This window comes from Vombatus ursinus, unplaced genomic scaffold (assembly GCF_900497805.2).
Source record: "Vombatus ursinus unplaced genomic scaffold, bare-nosed wombat genome assembly UNPS02000255.1, whole genome shotgun sequence".
In the NCBI taxonomy this organism is placed as follows: Eukaryota; Metazoa; Chordata; class Mammalia; order Diprotodontia; family Vombatidae; genus Vombatus; species Vombatus ursinus.
The window spans coordinates 695990-708703 of NW_020940033.1; the positions used below are offsets into that span (position 1 = coordinate 695990).

The window sequence follows — 12714 nt, forward strand, 5'->3', positions numbered from 1 at the left end:
TTTATGACTACAGACCCCTTTCCTAAATAATCAGGACAATTATCTCTACTGAACATATTATTATATCTTATTTTATAATTGCACTGTATGGCTGATTACCCCATTATATATCAATACAACACACATCCACACATATAATGCTGATACATATGCCATCCTCCACAAAGGTCCTCTTCTGCAGGATGCTTCATCATGCATATCATGCATGTTTTTGTCCCAAGACCCCAGAGATTTAGCCAGCATTGAAGAGTTTCTTCCTAAGGATAGCTGAAGGATAATGAACATTTTGGCTAGTGGAACTCATGAAAACCTTCAGTTAAGACTCTCAGAAGGCTTGGAATTTGATGGAAGAATCACACTAGAACCTTGAAATACTGAAGATGCTTCTTTAATATATGTCATGTTCTCCCCAACTAGGTTTAAAAGTCCTAATTACTAGGTACCTGTCTTATACTAAATTCTGTCTCATTTAGTCTTGTAGAATGCTAAATACATAGTAAGCACTTAATACATTTTATTTTATTTTATTATTTGGAGGCAATTGGGGTTAAGTGACTTGCCCAGGGTTACACAGCTAATAAGCATCTGAGATAGGATTTGAACTCAGGTCCTCCCAACTTCAGGGTCAGTGCTCCTATCCACTGAGCCACCTAGCTGTCCTTTAATACATTTTAAAAGGTTTTTTTTTTAACCTCGGTGTAGACAGGTGACACAACACTACTGAGAAGAAAGGAATTGCTCCCTTCTGTTCTACTCCTTTTTTTCCCTATTGATTTCTGCAAGCTTCAGATAGTATAACTGAAGTAACTATGAATGCAAAGGTATGGTGCTTAATATGTATAATTCAAAGAAAATTTAGAGGTTAGGGCATCTAAGCCTTTCATTTTATAGATAAGGAAGTTGAGAACCTGAGGGGTTAAATGTGCCACCTCACGTCAAACTGAGAGTAAGTAGCAGAGCTGGTACTCAGCTCCCGGGCTTCTGACTCCAAATCCACTATTTCCACCACATCCTCGTGTGTTGTTCCTTCTCACTTTTTCCTAGAATACTTCTGTCTTCCTTGCTCCCATCATAGCCTACCTTGCAGCACACTTACTTTTGCATGCATTTGGTAGCATGTAAGCAGTACGTAAGATCCTTAATAAGTACATAGATTTTGCTTAAACAGCTGCTGCTGTTTTAATCTCTGTATCCCTGGTACTTAGCAGGGTATCTTGTACCAAGTAGATATTGAATACATTTGTTGAACCGAATCGCTTCCTACAGATGTGTATTATTGCCACTCTATTGTCATTTTCTCTTTTAAAGGTGCCAGAACCCAAAGCCCAAGAAATACTTAGGTGAGAGAAGGCAATGGACCCTCCCAGTTCCCCCTTTGGGAGCCATCTCCACTACTTTTTCTTGCTTCTCTTTAGTTACACAATGTTTGGATAAAATATGAACTGTTCAAAGCCAGTATCTACATAAGTGCTTGCTGATATATAGAGTAAATGAAAGAAGTCATAGTATGAAAATTTTAATATTACATAGACATAAACATATGAAATCAAATGAGAAGCGACTGATCCTAATGGAAAAGCAGACTGGTGTAGTGGAAAGAACAATTGTTTGTGATTCAACAACCTTGACTTCTCCTGGCCTTGACCATTCATTGGCACTGTAGCCACAGAAATAGTCCATTTAACTTCTCTGTGCCTCTGTTTCCTCCTCTGCTAAATGAGGAAGCTAGAAAAAAATGATCTCTTAGGTCCTTTTTATCTTTAAAATTTTGTGATTCTGAGAGATTTATTTAGAAAGATCCTTTTCCTAGTTTCCATTACTTTTCTCAACATAATTTCCTCACATCATTTGTTTCCCTAAATGGAAAGGGAAAAGATGTATGATTAGTAATGCATGTTTGGTATAGATAATGGGCATCAGTAAGTTGCCTCATTTCTCAAAAGATGATTATCCATGTTTACTTTAATTAGCCATATTATTATTATTATTATTATCATCATTATTACTGTTGTTGTTGTTGCCAGATTGGTGACCAATAGTGTGGCTGTTCCCAAGGATTAAAGGTGGAAGAGTTCACAGAGTCATAATTACTCCCAAAACAACCAATGAAGTATTGAGGGAATGACACCATTGTATTTTGGGGGAGGTCATTCTAGAGTGATTTTGAAAACATGATTTATCAATATGGTTTGGGAAGGGAGTAATATTCCTTATCAGGAAAAAGTGTTGGTCACAGTAAAAGAGCAAGCTCTAACTCTGGTTTTGACACATGGTCTTAAACCAATGTTGTCATCAAATAAAAATGGACCACTAAACCATATATAAGGATCCCTGTGGGTTGCATATTGACTTAGAAAACCATGTTAACATTATCTATATCCTATTGTATTTTTATTTATTTTATTAAATATTTCTCCATTACATTTTAATTTGCTTGAAGTGGCTTGAGACTACTGTGTTTTGATGCCTTTGGTCTAAACAGTAATCAAATGGATCTGAAAATACTATACATATCTAAATACTGAACAAATCTCATATTTACTAGACTCAGATTGATGCCCATTTTGTCTCTTATCAGCTTCCCCTGGATATATAGGCCCCAGACAGGCTCCAACCTATCAGAGCATCCCTACTAATTTCAAAACTCGCCAAAGCATCCAAAGAACTTTTTCTTAAAGCTATATTTTTCACAACTGAGTGTGACATCTCAGTGTCAACTGAAACTGAAAACCAAATGGTCAACCCATAGACAGATAGTAGTTGTAACAATAAAACTTGGTCTCCCAACATGGACTTGCTAATGAAGTAACTGAGACCAGAGATTGGTTAAGATGTGGTTCTAGCACTATGCTAGGCCTTTGATCTGGATAAAATATATATCATGTACTATTGCCAGAAGTCAAGCTTTTCTGCTAGCGAAGTCACTAGTTCTTTCAAGCTAAATGCTTCACTGTTCTCAAGGGACCCAAAAGGGAAACACGTAGTCCAAACTTCTTATTTTACAGAGCCTCAGGGAGATTAAATGACAAGCAGCAGAGGTAGTATTTAAACCAAGGTTCACTGCATTGCATATGTAGGTGAGGAGCTTCTTGAGGCAGGCCTTTATTGTAACTAACAAAGATTTTAGGGATGTATTGTACAAGCTGCTTGAGTTCTCAGGCACAGAATAAATCAGTGACTCCAGGTCACAAGGTCAGTGACAGCTACAGGCTTGACAACATCTGAGCCCTTTTCTCTTCCATGTTTTCTCGGCCTGGGACGGTGGTTTTCAGATCCTGGAGGCGATCAGGGAATGCACATTGTTTGAGATGTCTCATGGGCTCTGATACCAGAGGTTGAAAAGTTATGTTCTTTCCCCAGAAGATCTGGATTCCTACTGAATAAACTCCATATGGAAACCACACAAACCTCCTCAATAAATTGGGGAGAATTTTCATTTGAGCAAAAGGACAGATCACAGTGTTCTGGCTTTTTCAGGTGACACTTTTATTCTATCAGATTCAGCCTATGTGACATACTTGCACTTGACGTCCAGAGACAAGACTTTGCTGCACTCAGGATGCACTATGGTGCTCCTTATGGTAGTCTTTCAATGCTCGTGTGCTTGGCACATTCAGCTCTCGAAGCATCCCATTGTAATGCTCTTTGCCATGAACTGTGGGACTTTTCCCAAAGAACTGCTTTGTCTAGACTGCATGAAATGATTGGATCACAAGTTTAGAGATGTATTTTTATGGCAGTAGTCTGTCTTCTCTTTTGGTATCATTTTTTGGACACCTGAGAGATTAAGTTTCTGAGAATTAATCAATGTGGTTCTATTTAGCTCACAATGGTCCTCACTCCAAGATCTCCTAGAGTTATTAAATTTTTTTTCAGCTTACAATTTTTCTCTGTGAGCCTTTAAATTGAGTTAAATTGCTTGAGCCCTGACTAAAAGGTGAAAATGGTTGTGGGAGAATCAGTGTCTGGCAGGCAGGAACAGAGAGCACCAGGAGAACACAATGACACCATCCCAATTTCATCTTTCATGAGGTAGCAGTGGTATTGGTTGGTGACAATATGAAGGCAATCAGCCCTGAAATGGCAACTCTACCAAATTCTAAGGAATTAACCCTGAGATAAAATTTAACAATGCAGAAATAAATTTCTATCTCCTTTGATATAATCCAAGGGAGAACATTGCTTTAGGCATACTACATTTGTCACCCTGACACCCTACATTCATTTTTACAGGAAAAAAATTGAAATGAAACATAATGAGAAGTTTCACAATAACATCTGAAGAGCAAAGAAAAAAAGTGGAAGTGATGGTTTAGTTAGGGGATATCTGAAGCAAGAATTAGCGTCATATTATTTCCCTCCTAAATTCCTGAAAGGGCATGAAAGGGAGTCTAGGAAAGAGGGGCAGGGGGGATAGCTTGTGGGGGAGTTACTGGAGGAACTGATTGAGAAGTTCTCAAATTTCTAAATTTTGGAGACTTTCCTAGGTGTCGAGAATTATACCATTATAATAAGATTCCCACAATTCATCACAGGTACTCATATACCACAGCATACGATAGTGGGAAGAAGTACATCCTGTGTGCTTCTTGTCTGTGTTCGGTACACCCTTCACTGAAGATCCACGCAGTGTGTAGGAGGCCTTCTCCAGCTCTATGGACTGGTGTGCAAAGATTCTACCCGTTATCTTTTGCTTTTGCTACATTATTGTCTTACCTATGGTTCTAGTTATACATCTGATGGGGCACAAGGGCAGGTAGGTGGCGCCATGGTGCATAGAGCACTGGAAGACTCATCTCCTTGAGTTCAAACCCAGCCTCAGACACTTACTACCTGTGTGACCCTGCAAGTCTTGCCTCAGTTTCCTTATCTGTAAAATGAGTTGGAGAAGGAAATGATAAACCATTCCAATATCTTTGCCAAGAAAACCTGAATGAGGTCATGAAGAGTTGGATGTGACCAAAACACCTAAATGATGAAAACATGAAAGGGCAGTGTGATGGAGTGGAAAGGATGCTGTATCTACAGTCAGCTGACCTGGGTTTGAATCCTGGCTCTGCCACTCATTTACTACTTTTGTCACTTTGGAGAAATCACTTGGCCCCTCCATGCCTCAGCTTCCTTATTTGTAAAATAAAAGGGTTGGGCTAGATGGTCTCTTAAATCTAGATCTGTGACTACTATCTAATCATTTTTAAAAGTCTTTTTGGAATAACAGATTGACAAGTGTTTGTTTTTTTAGAACCATGAAAAGGAGTTTGGAGTAACTCAGAGGACCTGGGTTTAAATACTACTTCATGCAGCAAGTCACTTAACCTTTCCGACTTATTCTTTTCAGCTGAAAAATGGGGGGGGGGAGAATAGGTCTAAATGACCTCTGAGGTCTCTTTTAGCCCTATGACTCTATGAACTTTTATTTAACATTATCATAAATGAAGTCATTAAATAAAAACTAATTTTGGTACTCAAATGGGTTAACTCACATGCAGAAGCAATTTCTTCAGTAACTAAAGCATTAGATACCTACCATTTCATGTAAACATTCTTAGGCATTTATTTACTTTAACCAAATAATATCCCTTTTCTCCAAATACTGCATATGGGTAATTCAGTGCCACAGAAACACAAATGTCAAGAAGTAGTTTAGTTATATTAACATACTTTGTAAATGTGACTTTAAAAGCCCTGTTGAGGGTATAGTATGTGAGTAATACTAAATCTGTCATTTTTTTTAGAGGAGTATATTTCATTATATTTCCAGAAAATCAAAGAGATTCCATTAATGTATTATGATGCACATAGGAGACTATATGGAGAAATACTAAAATGTTTATTTCCCTATAGCTGTATTTTAAAATGTTTTGCAAGAATTAAGAAATTTACCAGTTTTAAACTAGCATTCTATATTTCCTCTTTCACAATGAGCATCACTTCATTTAATATGTCTTTTTGAAATTACAGAACTATTTCCTTTTTCTAAATTATAGGAAGAAAACAGTTATAGTAAGAACTTGACTTAAAAAATGAATGCGTGTTAGTTATCATGAAAGCCAATGAGACTACTGGGGGGTTCCACCCGCTCTAGCATTGAGGGATATGGCCAAACCAGGTACTCCCCCGAGATCATGACTTGGGCTTTGGAGAGGCAAAAGCAGAGCTCTGGGACATCCTTCTGAACCCTGAATGTTTAAGTCAGTCAGCAGACAGAAAGCTCCCAGGCAGGACTTTGGATCGAGGGTCAAGTGACATTCACTCTTTTTATTCCTCTGTATTTTTTAAACAAAACTTCCAAAGCATGTGATTCACATTTCCCAAAACATGTAATAATCAAACCACAATATAAATGGATCTCCTCCGTTTCATCATGGCTTACCAGTTCCCAGAAACCGCAGAGTGCCAGGTGACTTCATAACCGCTGTTGCCCTTGAAATGGTCCTTTTCAGCTCTGCTGGGTTTTTGTTTGTTTATTTGTTTTTTTGGCTAGGCAATGGAGTTAAGTGACTTGTCCAGGGTCACACAGCTAGTAAGTGTCAGGTGTCTGAGGCCGCATTTGAACTCAGATCCTCCTGACTCCAGGGTTGGTGCTCTATCCACTGTGCCACCTAGCTGCCCCCAGTTCTGCTGTTTTTACTAACATGAGAGCTGAGCACAGCAGGACAGTCCTGCTCCTATAACTCAGTCTCTCTTCTTTCCTGGGGGCCACTTCCTCCCTCCTGCCTTTGGCCTACAGTTTCTGTAGCTGGGGAAGTAGGAATTCAAAGCCAGTGCCTTGTCATTCCCATTATTTTCACTGCTTCCTTGGCTATCCTGTTTTCCTACTTTGGATGCCCTCAGCTGCCTCTCTGACAGTCCACATCTTTTATTTCCTTTAAATATATGGCAAATCCCCTAAGAAATCTTCCCTGACCAGCCTCCCCACCACACTGATCATTAGTTAGTTTCGTTTTCCTGACCCCTTATGTGTTGTTTGCAATCTATCTTCTTAAAGTTGCTTATCTTCTCTGGTAGTTACTTGTGTATTTATTTGCCTTTTTTACCAATTAAATTGTAAATTTTTCTGAAGGCAGAAAAGTAGTCGCATCTTATTGTAGTGTAAAGGACGTGGAGTCAGAACATCCAGGTTTAAGTCCAAGACCTTATAAGCTCTGTGACCACTTAACCCCATTGGACCTCCATTTCCTTATTGGTAAAACAGGGAGACTAATATTTGCATGGCCTAACTCACGTGATCTTGGTCATTGTGAATTGTAAAGTGCTAAATGACCATGAGCTACTATCATGGATACTTTTACATCTTGGATATCCAGAGGTGGGAAGGGCTGCCCCAACCAAGGGCCTATCCCTCCTGTTTTTTTCCCTCATCCTCTTCTCTGATAAATTCCACCCCAGAACCCACCTCGGAAAGTGAGACAGTCTGTGGGAAGAGCCACAATTACCAGGGAAGACGTATTCCCAGTGATGTGCTGGGACCAGTTCAAATGGGCTCATGAGAGTTGATTATACAATTTTCAATGAGAGAATTTATACTTCTGAAATCTGTACAGGCTGAAAATTATGGCTTGATTTATTGTTTTGGTGATTGTCTAGACTTAAGAAATTGATAGAGAAAATGTTAATAATGCAGAAAATGTTAAAAATGTTATTAAGTTCCTCTCCTGAGAACCAGTTGTTAAATGTTTACCAGCATACCCCTCCCATTTCCCCTCTTTTCATCTCACCTTCAGCACACATAGAAAAGCACGTTTGGATTCTCATTACCTTTATGCATAACTATGTTGGTGACCAATAGTATGGATGCTCCTAGGGATTAACTGTGGAAGAACTCCTAGAGCAATGAGGATCCCTTTAAGAAAGTATCTCATCAAATGAGTTGTTATTTGTAAAGAGCTTAGCACAGTGCTTGGAACATAGTAGGTGCTGTATAAATGGTTATTCCCTTTGCCTTCATCTCTTTGGCTTAAATAGGAATCTAAGAAAAAGGGAAAATAGCACTCTTCCTATGGATATATTAGATGTGAAATGTGCTAGCTAGCTGGCCATACTAGGAGAGAGCTATAGTTTTCTAAGGAGATTATTTCTGAATCTTAAAAGAAAACAAGAGTGAAGGAGGTCAAGGTAATCGGAGCAGCCTGGCTAGGAGTTAGCACAGACAGGTTCCAGAATATAGGAGCCTAACGTCTTTTTGTCTTTGCTTTCCTATCTGTAAAATGGAGTCAACCATCACTTGACTGATCTGTATACCTGCATGTTTGAATTGAGGCAATTGACACATTTGATCAATAGTTTTTTGATGCAAAAGTTACGTTTGAAGTTACAAAGATGCATGTAGATGTTGCGGTGCCCTTAGGATGGATTGTGTTGATATTTGCATGTGCACATATCCAAGCTGTGTGCAGGTAAATGTTTAACAACTAGCTTTCTGGGGGGAAAATGTATGCAGGATGAGCTTTTAAGTTTAGTTTGCATTATTCACATTTTTCTCCATCACTTTCTTAAAAGTACTGATAACTAAAAACAGCAACAATAAATCAAGACCCAATTTGTAGTGTTTGCTGATTTCTGAGACATCAATGCTTGCACTGAGCATCTAAATATCAATTCTCTTGAGCTCCAGCACACACCTGCATAGACCCACACTATATGGTGCATAAGGTATAACTAAACTTGATTTCCCCAATCTTGAAGGACAAGTTCAGTACAAGTGTTGCTTTGAAACAAAGGAGAACTGAGTCCTATTTGCTTGGCTTCGTAATAACCAGTCTCACAGAGCAAGCTTTACTTGCCTCTTCAAAGAAGTGATAATTATCTTACTATGGTGGTTAATTTTAATATTCCTCAGAGATGCCTGGATTAATAATTTTTTCCCCCTACCTTTTGGTGCCATCTCCAAAAACTCTTTTCGAAGGGTGTTGAGTTGTTTGATAGTGAGGTAAGTATTTATTTCTTTCTCCACGGGTGGAGGCCGGATAGGAGGAAGGGGATCCGGAAAGACTTTCACATCACCATTAATGAAGAAATCTTCATCATTTAAAATAAGTTCATACTGAATCTTTGTTGACATTTCAATGTGGTAGTGAGCCACTTGAGTTAATTTTTCCACACTGCCCGGAAGGAAAACAATACACAAAGGATGTAATTCTCAATTAAAAAATACCAGAATAATATCAGGTGTTTATACAACAGACACATACTGCAAATCAGAGTGCATCTTCTAGCTAAGAAAGATACTTTGATGTGCACACTAAAGTACACATGAGGGGGATAATGAATTTTATAATTTATGCATTTTATAAAAGGATAATACAATTTTATAGTGTTTTTAAAAGAGAACTGTGATTGCATCAGTTTAAGAAACCACTGATATGGAAATGCAGATTGGGAATGTTTCTGTAACACACAAGCTTCGATTGTTGCTGGGGATGCAATGAGAGGCAAAGTATAACGCATGATCACACAGCTAATATGTGTCATAGACAAAACTCAAACTTATGGCCCTCTAACCATTATGTAGTGTGCCTCTCCTTCTATCCTAAACACAATTTATTAAATAATAAGGTGTACACGAGTTGATCTCATCTCCAGAGAGACTGGTCAAATATGAATGGCATATTAAGAATTTTTTTAGATAATAAATCATATCAAATTAAAGGATAAATTCAGTAAAGATTATAAACAGAAACACTATAAAGTTTTAAGAAGAGCTACGTCTAATGTAAATTTTTGTAATTGCATGTCAATATTGGATAAAGTTTTTCTGTTTTTGTTTTGTAATCAGAGCTTTGAGTGCAATGGTTCTAGGAAACTCCTAGTGAGGAAATCCCCTCTACTAATGTAAATTAACACCTGCTCTGAAACTTTTGTTTACAAGTACTGCTCAGGGTACTGAGAAGTTAAGGGACTTGCATAGGGTCTCACAACCAGGGTGTGTCAGAGGCAGGACTTGAATCCAGGCCTTCCTAGCTCTGGAGCCAGCTTTCCATCTACTCCAACATATTGCTTCTCCACCTAAGGTACAGTTTTCAAATTGGACCATGGCATAGGTGATCAATTGTGAAGAAACCAAACAGCTCCATAGTCATCAGAGCTGCAATCAAATCATGTGGCTTTCAGAATAAGCAGACAGAATGGTTTTTATTTTTTTTTAATTTTTAATTTAATTTAATTTAATTTTTTTTTTTGGTGAGGCAATTGGGGTTAAGTGACTTGCTCAAGGTCACACAGCTAGTACGTGTCAAGTGTTTGGTCTGAGGCCGGATCTGAACTCAGGTCTTCCTGATTTCAGGGCTGGGGCTCTATCCACTGTGCCACCTAGCTGCCCCTGACAGAATGGTTTTTAGTGGAAAGAGAACTGGATTCAGAGCCACTAGGTCGAGATTCATGCTTCAGGTATGGTACTTGCTAGAGATTAATGTGCAACTAGGTGGCGCAGTAGATAGAATGCTAGGCCTGGAAGCAGGACGACTCATCTTCCTGAGTTCAAATCTAGCCTCAGCCACTTACTAGCTGTGTGACCCTGGGCAGGTCACTTAACCCTATTTACCTCAGTTGCCTCATCTGTAAAATGAGCTGGAAAAGGAAATGGCAAAGTACTTCAGTATCTTTGCCAAGAAAACCCCAAAGGGTGTCACAAAGAGTCAGACACAACTGACCAACAACAGAGAAATTTACAACTTTAGAGAAGTCATCAAACATTTTTGAACTGGTTTCCTCATCTAAAAAAAAGAAGTGCTGGATGTGGGGTCAGAAAGTCTTTGCTTTGAATTTCACCTATGTCACTTACTTGGAAGTGGATGGAGTGCCAAGCCTGGAGTCAGGAAGACTCATTTTCCTGAATTCAAATCTGGACAGAGACCACTTACTAGCTGTGTGACCCCAAGCAAGTCACTTAACCCTGTTTGCCTCAGTTTCCTCATCTGTAAAATGAGCTGGAAAAGGAAATGGCAAACACTCCAGTATCTTTCCCAAGAAAACCCCAAATGGGGTCATGAAGAGTCAGATATGACTAAAAAACAACTTGAACATATCACTTACTAATTGTGGTCAAATCACTTAAATGCTCTGAGCCTCAGTTTCTTTATCTGTAAAATCTGGATAATAATAGCTCTAGTATCTATCTCCCAAGGTTCTTTTTTTTAATGAGGTAATTTGTGTAAAGTGTTTTGTGAACCTTAACAAGGCACTATATAAACATCATTTTTAATTAATTATGTTAGCAAGTCATCTATATTCATATAAGTCAGCTACATTGTGAGGAAAGTGCTTTGTAAATGGAAATTCACTGCATCTGTCTTCCATGCTCCTTATCTTTAAGATGCAGTGTAGTATGGTGGAAATAATACTAGATCAGGAGTTAGAAGACCTCCAGCACAGTCCTAGCTCTGTCCTACTTCCTAAACATATCACCTTGTTCAAGTCACTCAACTTCTCTGGTCCTCAGTTTCTTCCCCAGTAAAATTGGAGTAATGATACCTTCCCTGCCTACCTCACAGGTTTGTAAATATCTTTTAATAAAATGGATGTAAGAGTGTTTTTGAAAGGGCTATACGAAGCAATAAAACAAGAAAAAGAAATCAAGAGAATGAATAAATATAGCTAGGATTTCTTAGGAAAACCATCCATCCTGTCATCTGTAAAAAGTAATAATTTTGAGGAAAATATTTACAGAAAATTTCCCAAATAAAAGTCTAATATTCAAGGATGTGTGTGTATGTGTGTGTATATACAAACATATGTGTATATATATATATACACACACACACACAAATATATAACAATAAGACATAATCTCCAATAGATAAGTTGTCAAAGAACACAAATAAGGAATTCTCAAATGAAGAAATACAAATCAACAGCTATATGAAAAAATTTTCCAAATCACCAATAATAAGAGCAATGCACAACAAAATAACTCTAGAGTTCTACCTTACACTTACCATATTGGCAGAGATAATAACAACAATAACTATAATAACAATAATAGTTAAAAATTTTAAAGTACCTACTATGTGCCAAGCACTGTGCTAAGTGCTTTACAATATTATCTCATTTGGTCCTCAAAACAACCCTGTGAAGTAGGTACTATTATCATCCCTATTTGATAGATGAGGAAACTGAGGCAAACAGGTGAAGTGACTTGCCCACGTACACACCTCTATTAGGTGTCTGAAGCTTGATTTAAGCTCAGGTCTTCCTGACTCTGTGCCCAGTGCTCTATCCACTGTTCCACCTAGCTGCTGGTAAAAGAGGAAAATGGGAATTGGTAGAGGGGATGTGGGAGGACAGGCACACTGATGGTGGAACTGTGAATTGGTTAAGAATTTACAAGTATACTCTAAAAGTCACTAAACTGTATATACCCTTTGGCACAGCAATATTATTATTAGATAAGTACTACAAAGAAAAGGTTACGGAGCCAAAGGTAGTGTTTTCATCAGTGTTGCTTGTTGAAAGCAAGGGATGGAGGTGGGAAAAGCTGGTATGGGAGCTAAACAGTTGATTAAGAATTTGGTGTCATAAAGTGAATATGGATTTTTAGACTCTAGCTAAAAATACAGGAATGATAGGCTTATAGTAAGGGACTGAATACACTGAACAAAGGTTGATTAGGACATATTTGTTTACTGTCTGGAAAATCTAAATCAAAAGAATTTGAAGCTAAAAAAGGATGGGGGAATGAGAAAAACACATGTAGAGTCAATCTAGCTCAGGAACATA

General features: G+C 38.2%; 1 protein-coding gene across 1 annotated transcript in view; it reads right to left on the reverse strand.

The window, feature by feature from the left end:
- The window catches only part of LOC114032719 (sperm flagellar protein 2-like), a 222684-nt gene that overhangs the window by 4200 nt on the left and 205770 nt on the right, over positions 1 to 12714 (reverse strand). Inside the window, exon 27 of the mRNA XM_027848143.1 lies at positions 8872 to 9101. Coding sequence (XP_027703944.1) covers positions 8872 to 9101 — 230 coding nt within the window. The remainder of the gene's footprint in view (positions 1 to 8871; positions 9102 to 12714) is intronic.